At 36.1% G+C, this 23,264-nt stretch overlaps 1 protein-coding gene across 1 annotated transcript in view; it reads right to left on the reverse strand.

Annotated features, from left to right (window-relative positions):
• Positions 1–23,264, reverse strand: part of Megf8 (multiple EGF like domains 8) — a 752,012-nt gene that overhangs the window by 108,206 nt on the left and 620,542 nt on the right. The window contains exon 32 of the mRNA XM_090404705.1: positions 17,414–17,593. Within this exon, the coding sequence (XP_090260831.1) occupies positions 17,414–17,593 (180 nt within the window). The remainder of the gene's footprint in view (positions 1–17,413; positions 17,594–23,264) is intronic.

The raw sequence follows: 23,264 nt of genomic DNA on the forward strand, positions 1-23,264 counted from the left end.
TGCTAGCCCCTCTCATAGGTAATTCTTCCTTATTTGTAAAAGAAATTCTGACATAATTATTAGTTTTGATATTACTTCACATTCACCAATGTACCATTAACCGAGATCTATGATTTGTTAAAGTGACATTTATCTCCAGACAAACTGAATTATTCAAATTTACAGTACATGCTGGTTATTTCACATGGAAAGGGAAGATATACAAACAACTAGATGGGACAGCCATGAATTCCCCTTAAGCCAATTTATAGACAGAACATAGATACATTTTTAATGCATTTAAACAGCCAGTGCCATAAAATGCATTTCACAATGGAACAGGAATCTAATGACCATCTGCTCTTCTTAGATACACTAGACACATGCCTTCTAAATGGTTCAGTATATTGTTCAGGGAAACCAGAGTTATTAAGAGGGGGGGGAAGTATATATGCAGCCTTTAGGGAGACAGTTGAGTGTATGAATGTGTGTAATATGCCCAAGCGAGTACGAAAGACTACGAATCAGATTGAGATAGTTAGTATAAGGCATCAAAATAGGGATAGGACAAATGGGCTTCTGCAATTCATGAATACTAATGCCAGAAGTGTTAGAAACAAGAAGGAAGAATATTTGGCCTTGGCTGGCACTTTCAGTCCACAGTTATTGGCATTAGTGAAACATGGCTGACAGAAGATGATATAGCTAGTGGGATTGAATGTGAGGGGTATGGTGTGTTCAGGAGTGACAGGGAGAATAAAATGGGGGAGGAGTGTTATTGATGATAGCTGATGAGCTACAGCCAAGGAGAATAGAAGTGGAACTGCAGGATAGAGAAAAGAGCACATTTGAGGCTATTTGGTGTGAGATTGAAACTAGCAGAACAAAATATGCAGTTGGGTGTTGCTATAGACCAGGTGATGGAATAGATGGTAGAGATAGTATGCATAAGCAAATAGAAATGAGTAGAAGGCGGGTAATTATTATGGGTCATTTCAACTATGGTAACATTGATTGGAAGAAGGAGAGGACACATGGGAGGAAGGAATTGGATTTTATGCGATTATTAAGGGTTAACTATCTGCAACAGCATGTAATGGAAAATACATGCTGTATTTATTATTTTATTATTTATTTATACATTAGGGGTCAGAGAGTGCTTGACCTAGTAATTGCATCTGATGATTTGACTGTAATGGATATGACCACATTGCCACCAACTGGTGAGAGTGATCATAGGGTCTTGACTTGGGAGGTGGCTAAAGGTGTGGAATTTACAATTAAGACATGGTACATGTGGAATTATCGGGCTGGTAAGTATGACAAGCTTATGAGCTTGGTTCAGTGCCATGGCATGTAAAACTGCAAGAGCTATATGTTGATAGTGCATGGGAGGCGGTTAGGAAATGTTTGCATGAGGCAATGGCTGACTGTATATACCTAGAGTCCGAATAATAAATCAAGTAGGGATTAAATGGATGAATAACACCATTAAGCTTGAGCTGCAAAAAAAGAAACAACTATGGAGGGAATTTAAGGAGAAATGTGACCGGCAGGCACATGAACAGTACAAGGTGCAGGCCAGAAGGGTAACGAGTGTGGTAAGAAAAGCAAAAACAAATTATGAAAGAACATTAGTCATGCAGGCAAAGAGAATCCCAAACAGTTTTTTCGATATGTTGCAAGTAAAAGAAAAAATGTACATGTCAGAATGATTTTAAAGAATGCCGATGGTAGGGAGGTAACCGAATCAGTTGATGTAGTTGAATTACTGAGCGAGCACTTTGCAAGAATATATCATCCAGGTGGTGACATTGCAGGAATGAATGAACCAATAAATTATATGGGAATTGTGGTGAATGAAGTGGAGGTGAGTAGTCTATTACAAAACCTCAATGTCAATTCATCTGCGGGATTGGATGGTATACCAGCTCATGTCGTATGTGAAGCGGCTAAAGAACTGTCAGTGTCCTTGACCATTTTGTTTAATTTGAATCTCGGGTCTGGGTTAGTCCCAAGGGGGTGGAAGGAGGGGAAAATAGTTCCACTACATAAAGGAGGTTCCAAGACTGCTTTGTAAATTACCAATCGATTAGCATATCAGGAATCGTTGTCAAGGTCTTGGAGAAATTAGTCAAGAGAAAAATACAGGATTGGATGGATGAAAATAGGATACTGTATGGGGGACAACATGGTTTTGCGAAGGGTAGATCATGCCTCAGTAACTTGCTCACGTTTTATAACACAGTGACGGCTGAAGTGGATAAGGGTAATGGTTTACAGTGATTCGTCTGGACCTTGCTAAGGCCTTTGGACAGGATACCACATGGAATTCTAATCAGTAAACTGCAGCATATGGGGATTGATGTAAGGTTGGTGAGATTGATAGGAGGGTGGTTGATGGAGAGATATTAGAGAGTAGTTTATTCAGGAGTAGAGTCCAAAAGAAGGCCTGTGACTAGTGGTGTGCCGCAGGGTTCTGTTCTTGGACCACTACTTTTCAATTTGTTCATTAACGATATACGAAAGGATCTGTGAGGAAGTGTTCACTTGTTTGCTGATGATGCAAAGTTGGGTAGAGCAATAGTGAGTGCACAGGATGTCAAAATTTTGCAAGATGATTTGGATAGTTTGGAGGACTGGGCTAAGGAAAATGGATATCAATTTAATGTGGCAAAGTGTAAGGTTATGCATTTTGGGGTGAAAAGATTAGCAGCAGAATATCACATTGGTGGAACTGTACTCCAGGAGATTGATGAGGCCAGGGATTTGGGCGTGTTCGTGGATAGGGAGTTGAAGTTCAGGGGGCACATTGCAAAAGTGGCTAAATCAGCTCATCAAATCACTTGGTTGCTGAAAAATACTTTAACAAGCAGAGACAAACAAGTTATTGTTCTTCTGTATCAAGCCTTGATAAGACCTCACTAGACTACTGTGCCCAGATATGGGCGGCAGGGTTTCTTCTCGATGGGAAGGAGGTGGAGAGGATCCAGAGACGAGTGACCAAAATGATAGCAGGTCTATGGAATGAACCCTATGAGAACAGGTTGAAGATTTGTGGGTTGCAAAAATTGGTTGACAGGCAGAAAAAGGGTGATATGATTGAGACATTCAATTTACTGAAGGGTTTCTATAAGATTAATTCAGAAGATATTTTTGAGAATAAGACTGGTGGTGGGAGGACTAGGGGCCATACATGGAAGCTTGGCAAGAATGTGGTTAGCAAGGGTGTTAGAGCTAGGTTTTTTACTTGGGAAAGTGGTGAATGAGTGGAATAAGCTGCCAGAGTCTGTTGTGGGTGCTATGACTGTGAATGAGTTCAAGGCGAGGTATGATAGATAATGTCGAATAGTTGTTCTTAACATGATGTTAGGGCCTCCCTCGATGAGTCTGTCGACTCCTTGGAGTTGCCCAAAATAATAATAATAATAATAATAATAATAATAATTTTATGACATTTGTTGGCATTATTATTGGTGCTACCAAACAAACCATTCCAAGAGGTTTTAGGAGAGATTATATTCCAGGCTGCAATAGTGACAGTGAAAGACTATATAAAGAATTCTCTACTAATAATAACCCTACAGTAGCCACTGAGCTACTGAAGTCTCTCAACAATGCTAGGAAAAACAAATGGATTAAGACGATGAACAATTTTAATTTTACTCATTCAAGCCGAAAAGCTTGAATAAGTAAAGCTTTTATTAGCAAGCTTGATTAGTTTCGTATAGGTTCAATGAATAAATATCCTCAAGACAGAGTAGCTATGAGAGGTAAAGCAAAAACTAAAAAAAATCTTAAAACAGATCTTCCACCATCATCACTATTTAAGGCTTTCACTTCCTAGAAGTTACCAAGGTAGTTAACTCATTGAGGACTGGGAAGGCAGCTGGACTCTATAACATCTACCCTGAATTCATTAAGAAATGTGAACCAAAAACTATTAAATGGCTTACTGCTATGTATAATAATATCTTGGATTCTGACACGTTTCCATCAATTTTTAAGAGATCTAAAATCATTGCAGTCTTAAAACCTGGCAAAGACTCTACAATTGCTTCCAACTACCATCCTGTTGCCTTGTTAAGCATTTTGTATGATATACAACAGAATTTCTTCAAGTTTACATAATAGAACTCCCCAGGAACAGGCTGGCTTCAAACCTGACAGTTGTTGCGATCAAGTACTGGCATTGACAACCTTTATAGAGAAAGGTTTTGAAAAGCAATTGAAAACAATAGTGATATTCGTGAACCTTTCTGCTGCCTATGACACAGTGTGGAGAGAGGGTCTTATTTTAAAATTCTTAGAAACTATCCCATCACCAAAACTAGCCAACCTAATTAATCAAATACTGGCAGACAGATGGATACAAGTATCTCTCAATGAATCCAAAAGTAAATTATTTAAGATTAAAAATGGCTTACCTCAGGTGTCAGTTCTTACTCCATTGCTTTTTAACTTTTATATTAGTGATATCCCAGTAACAACATCATGGAGATTCATGTATGCTGACGATATTGCCATTGCAACTCAACATTCAACATTCCAAAAAGCTGAGAACATCTTAACTGAAGATCTGGCTGTACTACTTGATAAATACTTTAGGCGATGGTGATTACAACCTAACCTGAACAAAACTGAAGTAGCATCCTTTCAGTTAAGTAATATCCAGGCCATCTATATCACTAAAGTTTACTTCAGAAATAAACAGGTGAAATTTAACAATCATCCAAAATACCTAGGAGTTACCCTAGATAGAAGTGTGACATTTAAATATCATCTAGAAAATATCGCTGGAAAATTAAAAACTCGTAATATTATATAATGCATAAACTTGCTGGTACTTCTTGGGGTGCTGATGCCAACACACTGCATACTACTGCACTGTCTTCGGTCTATTCTACAGCAGAGTATTGTGCTCCTGTGTGGGTGAACAGAGCACACACTTGTTCAGTCGATGTCCAGGTGAATCAAAGTATGAGGATAATCTCTGGAGCTCTAAGATCTAATCCTGGCTACTGGCTCTCAACTCTCAGTAATATAGCTGCTCCCTCGCTTCGCAGGACCCAAGCTTTAAGCAAATTATGGACAAAAATAATTGGAAACAGTTCCTTGCCTATCCACCAAGAAGACATTTCCTTCCATACCGCACAAAGATTGAAATCCAGGCGCCCTGCTTGGAGAGGCAATACAAATAAATGACCAGAACTTTGACCTATGCAAGTCATGGGGAGAGTATTGGCCACAATGTACTTCCAATCTTCAAATTCCCATTTGAAGATTGGAGGTACTTTCATTTCAAATCCAACATCTCGTCTGGAGGGTTTTGATCTACAAGTTAACTTACCAAGGGAGTTAACTCATTGAGGACTGGGAAGGCAGTTGGCCTCTATAACATCTACCATGAATTCATTAAGAAATGTGAACCAAAAACTATTAAATGGCTTACTGCTATGTATAATAATATCTTGGATTCTGACACGCTTCCATCAATTTTTAAGAGATCTAAAATCATTGCAGTCTTAAAACCTGGCAAAGACTCTACAATTGCTTCCAACTACCATCCTATCGCCTTGTTAAGCATATGATATCCCTACACATGTATGGACTACTTTAAATCAGATCAGAACAGGATATGGGAGATATAAGCATCTCTTGCATAAATAGAACTAGTCCAATACTCCAAACTGTGAATGTGGAAGCGGGATCCAGACTATCAATCACATTGTGCTTGAGTGCCCTATTTACTCATTCTCAGACACTAAAGAGAACTTTTTTAAACTGACCCCAGAATCCCTGGAGTGGATCCAGGATTTAAGGATTAAGCTCTGACTCCTGATTCTTAATTTTTAATGTTTAATCATTTCAACCTATTGTACCCCTTTTAATATGATTTTTACAATTGTTTTTATGTTGTTTTATGTAATATGTATGTAATATCCTGAGACCTGTACATCATGCGCTAAATAAATAATAATATGACATTTCCTATTCTTACACTCTAGTTTATGTCCTAATAACTCTAGTTACTTTGCAATTTCATTCTCTCACTGAACAAAACTTTTCCCACATTCTTACTTTCATATTGATTCCAGTGCAATCCACCAGTCATATCTAAGTACTTTCATTCATCAAATTCACTCCATACATCTAAAAAAGTGCACACAAACTTTCCTGCACTACCTACACAGTGATTTATTTAAATTCATGGCCTTCTCAATTCACTCCTATCACACTGTGGCAACAGCCTTACAATCTTTACTCTCTTTCTAATCATTTTTTTTCTCTCTCATTCAATACTTATCACCCATACCTTCCAAAACTATCAACTATTTCTTTTACCTTCTTTGTATTCTATCTTGCTTATCAATCACTCTCAGTATTTCATTCACCCTCATTCACTTGCACTATATCTATACTCCCTCCAATACTCATATTTTTCACTTTCTGTCATGAACATCACCACTCTGTTATCTCATTTTTGATATAACCCACACTTCTGGCACTTGGATTTGGAATACTTTCAATACCCACCCACACAGTTGCAGTAATCATAAATGGATTACTGCAACCATGAATGGTTCTTTTCAATTAGAAGATTGTTAAGTGCTATTCCAATTCACAGGTGGGTTCACTGTATGGGCTGAAAAATTATAGAAAAATAAGTAATATAAATAAGCACTGTAGACAAGAATTATAATCAGACTATCAATGATAGGGATCATCAGCTGAACTAGAAAGCAAGTTTTGTCATGGGGAATTTGATATTATGAAAAACCAGCTTAATTCTTTGTGGAAATTTATGGTTATAGCATGATTTACTTGGATTTCAGCAGTCTTCTGCAGTGTTTCAATTACGTACCTAATTAATTAATATAAGTCAAACAGATATTGATAATTATTTAGTGATAGAGGAATTAAATTAGTTGAAAGGCAAATGGCAAGAACTGAGAGAAAAAATCTAGCGTGGGGAGGACCTTTGAAGATCTATACGGTTATAGCCCAAGAGTTCTGTTTATGATCCTTGTTATTTGATATATTCATTAATGATTTAGGTTTAAATATCTAAAGTACAAGAGGCCACCACTCTCCCTCTTTGCTGAAGAAGTGAATTTAAAGTAGAAACTGTTCAGATGGCTTCAGTTTTCTTTACAGGATGATCTCAAAGTTGGAATAGTAGACAAGAGAAGTAGGAGATTAAAATTTAATCCCAACAAATGTAAGCATGCATGATTTGGTAAGAAAGTAGAATTATCAGAGAATTTCAGTTCAGAAATCATATTGGCAAAATAAATAACAAAACTCAGAAGATTCTGAACAAAGTAAAGCTCAGAAGATCTGGCAAATAAACTGATCTCAGTGACCTAATGGATAGCATCTATGCTCTTCAACCAGCAGGTTGTGGGTTGGATTCCACAGCATTATGAATGGTTGCAAAAGTAATTTTTTTTTTTTAATGTGACATCCACTCATGTGCAGTTATAAGCTTATAGTACATTAGTACCATGAGTGAGCTAAGGATTTTTTCTATTCTTTTATTAATTTTATAATCTTTTCATATTTTGTTGGATTTTTACATAGTCCAGAAACCTTGCTCTTGAGATTAAACATGGAACTTTTTCAATCCACTTCAGACCTCTAATAATAGATGAATCTCATCACCCAGTCAGGGCAGCGGTCTCACACTGAGTGATGAGATTCATCTCTCATCTAAACTTAATCACAAACAACTGTGACCACAACAGGATTTAAACTTGAAGTTTGTTGGTTGGACAGCAGATACATTAACCACTTGGTCAACCAAGCTGGCAATTTGTAGACGATTTTCATCCCCCAACACGAGCTAACTACCATGCTTATTAGAAGTCTGAGAGCTTGAAAAAGTACAATGTTTAATCTGTAGAACAAAGAAACAACTGGATTATATAAATAACTCTTAGCCCACCTACTGTACTATATAGATTTATAACCTCTGATAGGGTGGACTCACAGTAAAAAAAAGTGAAAAAAAAATTTTAATTAAAAGAAGCTTTATTAGAAGAATGGAAGGATATACTCATAACTTTATACTGTAAAACAGAAATAAGACTGTGCTTTAACAGGGTAATTAATTAGGCTTAGCATTAGCATTAATAACATTAGTACACCTAAACCTCTTTTTATGCGAATTTTTTTACGCAGATTCGGAGTTATGCAAATTGGGATATCAAAAAAAATTTTTTTTTTACGATTTTTATTCACTTTTATGCGACCAATCTAAAGTCTAAGTTAGGAAAAAATCCGTAATTAAAGAAAATTCTGAGAATTTTGTAGAATTGCATTCTAGTTTCAATTAAGAAAATTCTAAATTCTAGAAAATTCTGAGAATTTTGTAGAAATGCATTCTCATTTCAATTAAGAAAATTGGGAATTCCCCGAATTACATAACTGACTGCGCATAAAAAAGCAGTTCTTAGCAGTTTGAATTTTTTGTTTGAGTAGACAACACAATTACTGCATTTTTTGCATTTGCATTTTTTAAGTGAAATCAAAATAAAAATCGTGTTATAAAATTAATAATTTTGCCAAGAAATAATAAATGGTAAGCTATACGTAATTTTCAAACTTTCATTTCATTAACCGAAGATTTTAATCCAGCCCTCATATGATGTTGCCGATATAAAAAAAAAAAAAAAAAAAAAAAAAAAAAAAAAAAAAAAAAAGCAAAGCCGTTTCCTTGGATATAAAAATTCAAATTTTAGATCTTCTTCAAACTGGGGAAGGTGTGACAACTGTGTGTGTGTGTGGGGGGGGTAAGCATTTTCAAGTCTGTGAATCAACTGTCAGATCTATTAAGAAAAATGAAGAGGCTATTAGGAAAGCAGTATGTTCTGGTACAAAATCGAGTGTGAAATTATCATCATACACAAGAGATGTTCTAGAAAAGACCGAAAAAGCTTTAGTGATTTGGATAGAAGATAATGTACAAAAAAGAATGCCAGTTGATGGCAATTCCATCAAGCAATCAGCATTGAGATTTTATGAACTAATTAAAAAACTGCAGCCAGATACTTCATCTCGATCGAGGAAAAAATATGAATTTCATGCAAGCAATGGTTGGCTGGCTAAGTCTATTAAAAGACATGCTCTTCATAATCATCATCATCGTGTGTGTATCAAGGATTTAGGCTTAGCATGGCCTATTCCGGCCTTAGAAGTCATCGTTGAATCGTTTAAGAGGATGTCCTGGTTTTCTTTTTCCTAATGGCTTGTACTTTAAGGCTTGTTTTGGTAATCTTTTTGTTTTCATTCTTTGAACGTGTTCCATCCATTTATGTTTATATTTTTTAATTTTTTCTATTACTGGTTCTTGGTTTAATTCTTTCATAATATCTTCGTTTCTTTTGTGATCAAATAGGGTATACTTTGCAGTTTTTCTCATAAACTTCATTTCTGCTGTTGTTAATCTTTGTTTGTCTTTTTGTTTTATTGTCCAGATTTCGCTTCCATACATTAAGACCGGTAAGCCTAATGTATTGTATACTTTTAGCCTGGTTTGTTTTTGAACTAGGTTTGGTTTAAATATAGAGTTAATTACTCCTGTTATTTTTAAATATTTTGCAATTTTTATGTTTATATCTTTTTCATTTTCATATGTGATCATACATCCTAGGTAGTTAAATGAATTCACCTGTTCTAAGATCTTGTTATCTCTTACTATTTTAGTTCTTGCTGTATCTTGTCCTTTAAAGGCCATAGTTTTTGATTTTTCCGTTGATATTATCATACCATAATCTATGGATATCTCATTTAGATTTTAAATAGCTTTCTGTAAGTTATCTTCAGAATTTGTAATTATTATTTGGTCGTATGCAAAGAGGAGAGTGTTTAAGTTTACTGTAGGAGAAGTTTAATTCATTTTATTATTATTTCATTTAAGTAGATATTAAAAAAAGTTGCTGAGAGGGGACATCCCTGTCGGACCCCTTGGTTTATCTCTCTCGTATATGATAGCTCGTGATTTAATCTTATTTGTATTTGATTATTTTCATATATACTTGTGATAGCTTTTAGGATATTATTTGGTATTTGTCTTTCTTTTAATATGTTAAATAATATGTTTCTTTTAACTTTGTCAAATGCTTTTCAAAGTCAATAAATGCAATATGTGTTTCTAAATTGTATTATCTTCTTTTATCTATTATTAATTTTAGGCAAAAGGCTGGGTCTATACATGATCGTCCTTTTCTAAATCCATTCTGTACTTCTAAAATAAAGTTTTTGGAATATTTCATTAGTTTGCTATTTAAGATTCTGCTATATATTTTGTAACAGGAATTTAGTATACTGATACCTCTATAGTTTTTAGGGTCATCTCTATTAGCTTTTTTAAAGATAGGAATCACAATTGCTTTTTTCCATTCTATTGGGTGGGGGGGGATACCAGTTGAATAAATTTTATTTAAAAATAATAAGAGTCTTTCTTTGAATCTTGTTCTTGCGTATTTATATAGTTCTGAACCTAGCTTATCTTCTCCAAGTGATTTTCTGTTTCTTGTTTCTTTCAGGCTGATTTCTAATTCTTCTTTAGTTATTTCCTTTTCATTTTCGTTAATTGTTTGCCAGTTGTCTTTTTTAAAATATTTGTCTCTCCACAATTCTGTGTAGTAATTTAGAAATTCTTCTAATGTCAATTCGGTGTTTAATTTTATGTTTTCTTTGGTATCTGCATTTAAGTGTTTCAAAATCTTATATATATATTGGGTCTTATTTCATATAAATCATGTTCTAAATTAGAAACAAATTTGTTTCATGATTCTCTATGTCATTTTCTGATTTCTCTTTTAGCTATGGCTCTTATTCTTTTATATTCTATTTCATCTTCTAATCTTTTACCGCTTAACCATTTGTGATAGGCTTCTTTTTTCTTTTTGATTATTTCTTTGATTGTATCATCCCAGATCTTCAGTTTTTTCCTTTTATTGAATTTTTTGGTCTTTCCTAAGCTTTTATTTGCTGCTGCATTTAGTATCGTTTTAAATTAAGCCATTCTATTTCTTCATTTTGTTTTATTTTATCTTGATATTGGTTAATTCTTTTTCATATAGCCATTTTACATTTGTGCCATTCAATAGTCTAGTTTTATAAACAAATGTTTCAATTTTTCTTTCTGTTCTTGTTACTTGTAGCCATTTAGGTGGTAATCTTAATTTTATTTTAACAAGGAAGTGGTCACTGCTTATTTCATATCCTTTGTGAACTCTAACATCTAGTGAAAATTTTGATGTCTTTTCATTTAATATAAAGTAATCTAATATTGATTTTTATCCTCTTGCTGCCCAAGTATATTTATATATGTCTTTATGTTTATAGAAGGAATTCATTATTTTTAGGTTATTATAAACTACAAAGTCAATCAATTTTTTACCAATCTTGTTTAGAGTATGTTCTCCATGTATTCCTATATTATTATTAATTTTCATGTTTCCATTTCTTGCATTTAAGTCTCCTGCTAAAATTATGTAATCATTTTTATTTATTTTATTATATATGTTTTGTAGCTGATTATAAAAATCAATATTATCCTGTTCTCTTCCTTCTTCTGGGTCATATAAACCAATTATTGTTAAATAGCCCCTATCTATTTTTATTCTAGCTTCTATTATTCTTTCATTCCATAATTTATGATGTTTTAACTGTTTTGAAAGGGAGTTATGAATCCAAATCATGACTCCTGCTTGTGCTCTTTGGTCTCTGTCGACTCCACTGTATATCACATTAAAATTTTCCGTTCTCATAGTTCCTTTTAATTTCTTTTTTGTTTCAGTGATTACTGCTATTTTAAAATTTCTTTCATTTAATAATTGGTCTATTTCTATTTCTTTATATGCTATTCCTCTTACATTCCAGTTTGCTATGTGTATTATATTTTGTCGTTTCCATTTTTGTTTTACCTTTTCCATTCCAGGGTCGTTTCCCATAGATTCAATCCAATTATCTTTTTCTGTCAGCTTACAAGAAGAATTATGTTCTCCATGTCAGGGGACTATCCTGACGATGGAATAGTTCAGTGGTAGGGCTGCGACCTTAAGGCTTCTGAACTAGCTTTCTTCCAAATTTAAACCCACAGGAGGATGCGCTTCATAATATAAAAAATAAAGGTGAAACAGCTTCTGCTGATGAAACAGCTGCTAAAGCATTTCCACTAAAACTTGCTAAAATAATTGAAGATGGGAGGTTACACTCATGAACAAGTTTGGAATATGGATGAAACCGTCCTTTTCTGGAAAAAAATGCCAAACAGAACTTATGTATCAAAAATGCAAAAAACTGTTGGTGGGCTCAAAGCAGCAAAGGATCGCATAACACTCCTATTTTGTTCGAACGCTTTAGGAGATCGGATGTTAAAACTGCTCATAAATCGATCATTAAGACCATGGCCAATGAAAGGCATAGATTTTCAAAACTTGCCAGTTCATTGGATGGTCAACAAAAAAACTTGGATGACCATTGATATTTTCACTGAGTGGCTCCACAAACATTTTGTGCCAGAAGTTAGACGCTATTTGAATGACAAGGGTCTCGAATTTAAAGTGCTTTTGATTCTTGATAATGCACCTGATCATCCTGCCACAGAACACCCAAATGTGCAATTTTTTTTCTGCCGCCCAATACCACATCATTGCTACAACCTCTAGATCAGGGTATAACTGCGACTTTTAAAACATATTATGTCAGACAAACATTTCAGTATGTTTTGAACAAGCTAAATGATGATGAAACACTGTCAGTTATGGATGTGTAGAAAAAATTTTCAATTATGGATTGTATTGATCAGGTTCGATTATCGTTATCTGAATTGAGACCAGAAACTATGAATGCATGCTGGAAAGCTATTTGGCCCGCATGTGTTAAAGAGAATGCTCCTGTTCCCTTCAATCATACTGCAGAATTCCCCAATATAATAAGTGTGGCATGTGAAATTGGCTGAGAAGGATTCGGTGATCTTATGTCGGCAGATATCGAAGAATTGTTAATTGATAAACCTCTTAGCGAAGACGAAATAGTGGAGATTGTTTCTGAGACTCCTGAAAGCGAAGAAGTTAATGATAATGATCAAGATAATTAATCCTACTTTACTGCTGATATAATTAAAGAAGGTCTTAAACTGGCCAGTAATTTAGGCAATTATTTTGCCTGACATGATCCAAATGAAGAATGTGCTGGGAAGTTTCCATGTGAGCTTAAGTTGTTAATGTATTCATACAGAGAATTATATTGCGACTTATCTAAAGCATCAACACAGCGATTAATAACTGAGTTCATGCCTAAAACTACTGAAACAACCAGTGATACTTTTGTTCAAGACATGACAAGAAGAATTCCACAAGTTGAGGTGGAAATCGATGACAATAATACCATATCTAGTAGTTCTAGTGATATTACATTCTAACAAAAACGAAAGCTTTTGCGTTTATTGTCAGAAACTGATAGTGAATAATGCAATTTTTTTATAGATTCTTAGCAAACAACTGAAATGAATATGTTTTTTTTAAAAGTTATTAAAATTCATTATATGTATGTGTGTTCTCCATGAAATGTAAATAAAAATCTTATGATCCTAACGAATTTAATGTTTGTTTTTCTCATTATTTTGCTTATATTTCAGGTTTGGAACCAATTTTCACTTTTTCTATGGAGTCAGTAGTTCTTTTTACACGAATTCTATTTATGCATAATTTTTAGGAATGTATCTATCGTGTAAAAAGAGGTTTAGGTGTATTGTAATCTCTTGAAAAAAAATATTCAAAGTTTCAAGTTCAGAGGTTAAAAAAGAACTCTGTTATCAATCAGTAGGGATGATTTGTGAAATATTAAGTAGTCTTCTAAATAATGTGTCAGTTGAAGCCACAGTCCAAATTAACCAAAGTAATTTTAATAATTCTTTTGTGCTTACTTTGGGGGAGTGCTTGAAAAAAAAATACCACTTAAAGTAAGCTTCTCGATAGCAAAAGAGCACTTCTGGAACAATGCATTCTTAGCGTAAGAATTCAGTACAGTTCAAGGAAAGAAAAATGTCTGCTTTTGACATCTTCCCAGATATGTTGCAACTTTCTAATGCAAAAAGCAAAACTAGTTTAATTTAAAAAAATGCCTTTGATGAATGTAATCCAGTCTTTTCAAATTCAAAGTTGAAGCAGTAAATCAAAGGACTTTCTTTGCAGAATACAGTTTCTTGCACAACTGAAATTTAATTGACCACAAATAAACCATCTGACAACAACATAAATTCTAGGAAAGTTGCCTTTCACAAAATCTTGCATATCTTGTGTAACTGTATCTTGTGAAAGTAAATCTTTCACAAGCTACAGTTATGACAATGATTTGCCCTTCATTTAATTTTCCATAGTTAAAAGCTAACAAATGCTATTCTGATTGCCAGATTGGATAATGTCACTACTCTCCAATTTATAAGCAATGGATTGGAATCCCACTATTGTATGAATGCCTTTAAAGTGTAAGATGATTTTTGTCAGCACCCCACTTACTGGATGCCTGAAGTAGCTTGAAAAAGTACCAGATTTGGTTCCATGATTCCAATTCCTGCAGCCTTCTTTTTTAATTCTTAGACAGTTCATGAACACTAACATGAAACAGATTTATAACCTTAAAGATGATTAAAAAAATATTTTGTAGTAAAATTACCATTAAAGACATATAAGCAAAACAGCATATTCTGCTAAAAAATGTTTACAAATATTTTGCCAAAAGTGGCTAAATGGCCTGCCTTTGCTTTCAATTTTCTGAATGATTAATTAATCTAGGAACAGTTGTAAACCTATAGTACACTATATTAATTTTCCTGGAAATGGGCAAAAGATAAGATTATTTGGAAACTCTGCTCCAGAGACTAAACATGAAACTTTTCCAAGCCACTTTAAGTCATCATTACACACAATAGTGGTCTTGCACTTGACAATAACATTCATCAACCACCTAAAGACGACAAACATTAATGCCCATGATGGGATTCAAATCCATAGTCTACTGTTTGGAGAGCAAGTATGCTATGTTGTTGTTGCATATGTATAAAAATATAAAGGAAAAAAAAGTCCAGAAGAATATGAGGAAATGAAGAGAGGGTAAAGTGAGTGAAAATAAACACAAGCCAACCTATATGAGGAATAATGAATCCTGTTACATCTAGTTGATAAAAACAGACACTTGTGCCATGAGAACTGTCTATAGGTAAGACAAAAATAAATGAAGCAAACAGAAATAAAAATAAAAGTAAAAACTTGCAAGACATTTCAACCTGAAAATAACAGGCCATCTTCAATAGCAAGCAGGCCATATGTACAAGACAGAATGCCAACAATGGATCATTTAAAAACAGTACAAGCTGCAAGATGGTATAAAAAAGAACGCAATGTGGGCAAGATGTAGTAATTGATATGCGGGTCAAAAAAATTACTGATGTCTGATAAGAATGAGACTCTCAGATTTTTGACAAGGAGAGATAGTTGTTCTAATTTTAATTAGGGTGATGCTACAGGGCTTCAGTATTCTCCATAATTAAATATTCAAATGTGATGTGGCATTGGTGGATATTTATTTTTGCTGGAGATAGGGAATCTTCATGATGGAGCCAGATGATGAAAACATCATCTATGTAGTGCACCTAAGTGGATGGCTGGGGCTATATAGAGAATGTGTTAAACCAGAAGATTCTGTGGCTGGTGTCAATCCCAAGCTGCACTAGACCAGATTTCTCAGCTGTATTATTAATAATGTAAGACTGATGTTCTTATAATCTCTTCTCTGCAGAAACATCCAGTTTGTCCCAAAATAGGAGAGGTGACAATCATAAGGAACTTGGTAGACACCAGGAACACAAAGCAGAGATCATTTACCTTTAGAAAAAGGTAATTATATGGAGAATTTGAAAACAATGTAGACATAGGGTTGTATTTCTGAGAATTCCTGAAATACATGGAATTGGAACTCTTCATACTGGTTCAGGTTGTTGAAATAAAGCTCGCATAAGTCCAAAGAAGCCATTCAGCTTCTTTGGACATTCATTGGATGTTAAAAAGTTCTAGCTTGAGATCTTATAGGTTACAGCATATGATGGAGTAAGGTTCATGATTCCAATTTTTTGGGGATGGATGGTGTGCAGACTGCTGCTGTATGTAATGACTGATGAATAGGTTTGCAGTAGATGGAGGTAGTTAGTTTACCAGAAGGAGAAAAGGAGAGTAAGATATCTAAGAAAGCCAGTTCATTGTTCTTTTTTATTTCCATCATGAAATTTAATTGGGGGAGGATACAGGATATTTATTTTTGCTGAAAAGATAGGGAATCTTCATGATGAAGCCAGATGACGAAAACATCATCTATGTAGTGCACCTAAGTGGATGGCTGGGGCTGTATAGAGAAGAAAAGGATTTTTTCTTTAAGTTCTAGATATAAGTTCACCAGGGCAGAAGAAAGTGGGCTTCCCATTGAACTACCTCCTATCTGGTTGTAGAGCTTCTTTTGGAAATGAAGTAGCCAAAGTGGATAACAAAGTCAAATAATTTAACTATATCTTGAGGGAAGGCTCATGAGAGCAATTGAAGGGAATCTTCAAGAGTGACACTGGTGAATAAGAATTCAATATTGAAGCTAACCATTAATTCTGTGGGTTGAACAGATATTCTTTAATTTAACTAGGACATCAGAAGAATTTTTTTATGAATGAATGGGAATTACCAATTTGAAATTTTAACACAAATAGGCAAATCAAAATCTACATTGGAGCAAAGAGCACATAAAAACAGTGTATGAGTAGGAGGGTGCAAACAAAATGGATCTTCAGTTTGTCTATGGTATCTCTGTCTAGCCTAGTGACTTCATTGAGTAATGAGTTCAGTTTTTTGAGCTGGCTATTAGTGGGGCTGCAGTGAATTTCTCGATATGTAGATCTGTGACATAGCAGAAGGGCTATTTTTTGCATTGTTCTTTATACCATCATGTGGTGGATGCCATTTTTAAATAATCCATTGTTAGGTTGAAAAATATAAGTTTGCCTGCCACCGAGGATGACCTGCTTTCAGCAGGTCATCCTCGGTGGCAGGATGACCAGATATTTCAACCTGATATTTCAGGTTGAAATATCTGGCTAATAAAAGTTTTTACTTTTATTTTTATTTGTTAAATTTATCCTTGTGTTTGCATGCAATCATAACAGTTACCCATTGCTCATTATGTGGTTCCTGCTCTCTCCCCATTTCTTTTTTTCTTTGAGTACATTGGGCTGCAAAATTAGTTTTTCTCTGAATATACTATTTATTTCTTTCACCAATCTAAAATTGACCTTTAACAAATTAGTAATATATAGTAGTGAATACTGAAACACTGTTTTTTTTCCCCCTTGCATAAAGCCAATTATATCTATTTCATAGCAAACCTGGGTATTGTTGTGACATTTTAAACATTCATTAAGACGATCTGGTCCAGCACAATTGCTGTGTCCATTGCAGTCACATTGAGTTGAACAGTTCTTTCCAACATATCCAAAATGACACTGACATACATCAGGTTTCACACAGGTACCAAATACACAGCCTTGGCTACAAACAGGTCTGCACTGTTGCCTACATAAAAAAAAAATAAAAAAAAAATATAGAGTGTAAGTGAAAAAAAAAAAAAAAAAAAAAAAAAATATATATATATATATATATATATATATATATTTATTTTATGCTGCTCCTGCCCACAAAAGGTTATTTGAAAATTTATAGTACATTTTGTACCGTAGGTGGGCTAAGGATATTTTTTTCTATTTTTATCAATTCTATATACATATATTTTAAATTTATTTTTACATAGTTTGGAAACCTTACTCTAGAGACCAAACATGAACTTTTTCAAACTTCAGACCTCTAATAAGAGGAGCCAGTGGGCTCACACCAGGTGATGAAATCCATCTCTCACCTAAAGACAATCACAAATATCCATGCACCTAGCAGGATTCGAACCCACAGCCTGTTGTTTGGAGAGTGGATATGCTAACCACTCAGCCATCTAGGCTTAAATAGTCCATTACCTTATATATTATTAGTGGAATAACACAATCTTAGCTTGATTTACAATACATTAGAGCTAAAAGTAAAATTCACCTAAGCATGAATTTTTATATATATTAGTCATAAATGTAAGGAGCATTTAATAAAATGATCTCCCAAAAGCAGAACATTTTGAGACCATCATTCTTATTTAGTTTGATTGATGAAGCTGTCCAAAATAAACTAACTTTGGACAGCTTCATATTAATATTTGAAATGACAGTGAAAAATACTTTAACATGCAGAGACAAACAAGTTGTTGTTCCTCTGTATCGAGCCTTGATAAGACCCCATCTGGACTACTGTGCCCAGTTATGGGCACCAGGGTTTCTTCGTGATGGAGAGGAAGTGGAGAGGATCCAGAGACGAGTAACTAAGATGATAACAGGTCAGTGGAATGAACCTTATGAGAATAGGTTGAAGATTTGTGGGTTGCAGAAATTGGTCGATAGGCGAAGGAGGGGTGATATGATTGAGACATTCAAATTACTGAAGGGTTTCTATAAGATTGATCCAGAAGATATTTTTGAAAATATGACTTGTGGTGGGAGGACTAGGGGCCAGGAATAGAAGCTGGGTAAGATCGTGGTTGACAAGGGTGTTAGAGCGAGGTTTTTTACTTGGAGAGTAGTGAATGAGTGGAATTAATATTTGAATTTAACAGTGAAATGTTTAAAAGGAGGGCCATAATTGCGAATGACTTTATGCGTGGGTTATGTATGACGAGTGGTGTGGAATTTGTGGACGTGTGGAGTGAGTTCGATGGGCGAAAGGATCTATATAAGATGGATGGCTTGCATTTGAATGGTTATGGCGTAAGAAGACTTGAGAAAGTGTTGCTGAATGTGGCGGATGTGCAAATTCAGGGAAACTAGATTTATTAAGGGGGGGTGGGGGTGGGAAGTAGATATACAGTCCTTAGGGAGGCAGTTGAATGTAAGAATGAATATAATATGCCTGAGCAAATAAGGACAACAAATCAGAGTGGGATAGTTAATATAAGGCATCAAGATAGGGTTGGGGCTAATGGGGGTCTTAAATTCATGTACACTAATGCTAGGAGTATTAGGAACAAGAAGGAAGAGTTTTTGGCCATGGTTGGCACTTCCAGACCACAGGTTATTGATATTAGTGAAATATGGCTGACTGTAGATGATATAGCTAGTGGGATTGAATGCGATGGGTATAGTGTGTTCAGGAATGACAGGGAGAATAAAATGGGGGGAGGAGTATTGTTGATGATAGCTGATGAGCTGCAGCCAAGGAGAATAGAAGTTGAATTGCAGGATAGAGAAAAGAGCACATTTGAGGCCATTTGGTGTGAGATTGTGGCTAGCAGAACTAAATATACAATTGGGTGCTGCTATAGACCAGGTGATGGAAAAGATGGTGGTGACAGTATTCACAAGCAAATAGAAGAAATGAGTGGAAGGAGGGTGATTATTATGGGAGATTTCAACTATGGTCGCATTGCTTGGAGAGGGAGAGGACACACGGGAGGAAGGAATTGGATTTTATGCGGTTATTAAGGGATAATTATGCGACAGCATGTAATGGAAAATACTAGGGGTCATAGAGTGCTTGACCTAATAATTACATCTGAGGATTTGGCTGTAACAAATATGACCACATTGCCACCAATCGGTGAGAGTGATCATAGGGTCTTGACTTGGGAGGTGGCTAAAGGTGTAGAATTTTCAATTAAGACAGGGTACATGTGGAATTATCGGGCTGGAAAGTATGACAAGCTTAGGAGTTTGATTGGTTCAGTGCCATGGCATGTACAACAGCAAGGACTAGAAGTCGATAGTGCATGGGAGGTAGTTAAGAAGTGTTTGCATGAAGCAATGGCTGACTGTATACCTAGAGACCGAATAATAAATCAACTAGGGTTAAATGGATGAATAACACCATTAAGCTTGAGCTGCAAAAAAAGAAACAACTATGGAGGGAATTTAAGGAGAAAGGTGACCGGCAGGCACACGAACGGTATAAAGCGCAGGCCAGAAGGGTAATGAGTGTGGTAAGAAAAGCAAAAAAAGGAAAAATGTACATGGCAGAATGATTTTAAAGAATGCCAATGGTAGGGAGGTAACTGAATCAGTTGATATAGTTGAGTTACTGAGTGAGCACTTTGCAAGAATATATCATCCAGGTGGTGACATTGCAGAAACGAATGTACCAGTAGATTATACGGGAATTGTGGTGAATAAAGTGGAGGTGAGTAAGCTTTTGCATAACCTCAATGTCAATACATCTGTGGGATTGGATGGTATACCAGCTCGTGTTGTACGAGAAGCAGCTAAAGAATTGTCAGTACCCTTGACCATTTTGTTTAATTTGAGTCTCGGGTCTGGGTTAGTCCCGAGGGGGTGGAAAGAGGGGAAAGTAGTTCCACTGCATAAAGGTGGTTCCAAGACTGCTGTTGTAAATTACCGACCGATTAGCATATCAGGAATCGTTGTCAAGGTCTTAGAGAAATTAGTCAAGAAAAGAATACAGGATTGGATAGATGAAAATGGGATATTGTATGGGGGACAACATGGTTTTGTGAAGGGTAGATCATGCCCCAGTAACTTGCTCACGTTTTATAACACAGTGACGGCTGAACTGGATAGGGGTAATGGGTTTACAGTAATACTACTGGACCTTGCCAAGGATTTTGATAGGATCCAACATAGAACCCTAATCAGTAAACTGGAGCAGATGGAGATAGATATAGGGTTGGTGAGATGGATAGGAGGGTGGTTGAAGGAGAGATTCCAGAGAGTGGTTTATTCAGGAGTGGAGTCTAAAAGACGGCTTGTGACTAGTGGAGTGCCACAGGGCTCTGTTCTTGGACCACTGCTTTTCAATTTGTTCATCAATGATATAGGAAAGGATTTGAGAGGAAGTGTTCACTTGTTTGCTGATGAAGCAAAGTTGGGTAGAGCAATTATGAGTGCACAGGATGTCAAAATTTTACAGGATGATTTGGATAGTTTGGAGGACTGGGCTGGGAAAAATGGATGTTAATTTAATGTGCCAAAGTGTAAGGTTATGCACTTTGGGGTGAAAAGAATAGCAGCAGTATATCGCATTGGTGGAACCGTACTCCAGGAGATTGATGAGGCCAGGGATTTGGGAGTGTTGGTGAATAGGGAATTGAAGTTTAGGGGGCACATTGCAAAAGTGACTAAAACAGCTCACCAAATCACTTGGCTTCTGAAAAATACTTTAACATGCAGAGACAAACAAGTTGTTGTTCCTCTGTATCGAGCCTTGATAAGACCCCATCTGGACTACTGTGCCCAGTTATGGGCACCAGGCTTTCTTCGTGATGGGGAGGAAGTGGAGAGGATCCAGAGACGAGTGACCAAGATGATAGCAGGTCTGTGGAATGAACCTTATGAGAATAGGTTGAAGATTTGTGGGTTGCAGAAATTGGTCGATAGGTGAAGGAGGGGTGATATGATTGAGACATTCAAATTACTGAAGGGTTTCTATAAGATTGATCCAGAAGATATTTTTGAAAATATGACTGTGGTGGGAGGACTAGGGGCCATGAATGGAAGCTGGGTAAGAGCGTGGTTGACAAGGGTGTTAGAGCTAGGTTTTTTACTTGGAGAGTAGTGAATGAGTGGAATAAGCTTCCAGAGTCTGTTGTGGGTGCTACGACCGTGAATGAGTTCAAGGCAAGGTATGATAGATACTGTGTGAATGTCGAATAGTTGTTCTTGACATGATGTTAGGGCCTCCCTCGATGAGTCTGTCGACTCCTTGGAGTTGCCTGGAACAATAATAATAATAATATTGTGATGGAGGTGGTAACAGAGGAGGTGAGAGAAGATGCGCCTTGGACAATGTTGTATGCAGATGACATCTTGCTGTGTGCAGATTCAAGAGAAGAAGCGGGAACTAAACTGGAAAGATGGAGAAAAGTACTGGAAGAGAGAGGTATGAGACTGAGCAGAAGTAAGACACAGTATATGTGTTGCGCAGTCGGTGGCGGCCAGGAGACAGATCTGGTCTGGAAGAAAATGTCATCAAGAAGGTGAGAGACTTTAGATACTTAGGTTCAACAGTGGAAGAAGATGGAGGAGCTGAGAAGGAAGTGGGATGCAGGATAAAGCGGGTTGGAGGAACTGGAGGGAGATGGCTGGAGTGTTATGCGATAAGAGGGTGCCGATCAATCTGAAAGGCAAAATTTATAGGACAGTAGTAAGGCCAGCTATGACATATGCTATAGAAACTGTGGCCCTGAGGAAAAATAACATTAGCAGGGTGAAAGTAGCAGAGATAAGAATGCTTAGGTGGATGTGTGGTGTGACCAGAAAGGATCGTCTGAGAAATGACTATGTCATGGGGAACAGTGAAAGTTACGAACTTAGTAGCGAAAATACAGGAGGCAAGGTTGAGATGGTTTGGTCATGTGATGAGGAGGGAGGACGAATATGTGGGAAGTAGGGTCATGCAGATGGATGTGCAAGGAATGCGGAAGCGTGGGCGGCCAAAGAAGAGATGGAGGGAGCTGGTAGAAGAGGACTTGAAGATGAAGAACTTGGATGTGGTGACAGCCCAAGACAGGAAGGTGTGGAGGAGACTCATTACAAACAGTTACCCCACTTAAGTGGGAGAAGCTGCAGAGGAAGAAGAAGATCTCCCAAAAGCGGAACATTTTGAGACCATCATTCTTATTTAGTTTGATTGATGAAGCTGTCCAAAGTAAATTAACTTGCAGGCACAAGGAACTTTATAAACTCTCACATGTTCAAGAGGATGTAATCGATCTTTAGGAGAACATAGAAAAGTAGCACATTGAATGAAAGGTTTGAAAGTGGTATGGAGATAATATTTGCAAAGAACTTTGACTATTTTTTTATTTGATATACCCTTAACATATGGAATGGTTTTGGTGTGATCCTGTGTGTTGGGTGTGTGTGGTGGTGGTGGGGGGGGGGGGATGACTAACTTGTGCCTGCAAGCTAGTATACTTTGGATAGACTGGTAGATCAGTTAGCATATGCCTTGAAAAATATAAAAGTTACATCTGTATGGCAAGTCAGGATTGGCAGATCATACTCTGGATACTCCTTCACATAGGATCAGATGGAGAAAAACTTCTTCATTACATAAAGTCCTTACAGGTCAGAGGCTATTCTTAGAATCAGCATCAGCTAGAAGCACTCTCCCAACCTCAAGTAAGGTTGCATT

This window comes from Typopeltis vanoorti, chromosome 1, assembly GCF_054136105.1.
Source record: "Typopeltis vanoorti isolate ZY-2024b chromosome 1, IOZ_Tvanoo_1.0, whole genome shotgun sequence".
Classification (NCBI taxonomy): domain Eukaryota; kingdom Metazoa; phylum Arthropoda; class Arachnida; order Uropygi; family Thelyphonidae; genus Typopeltis; species Typopeltis vanoorti.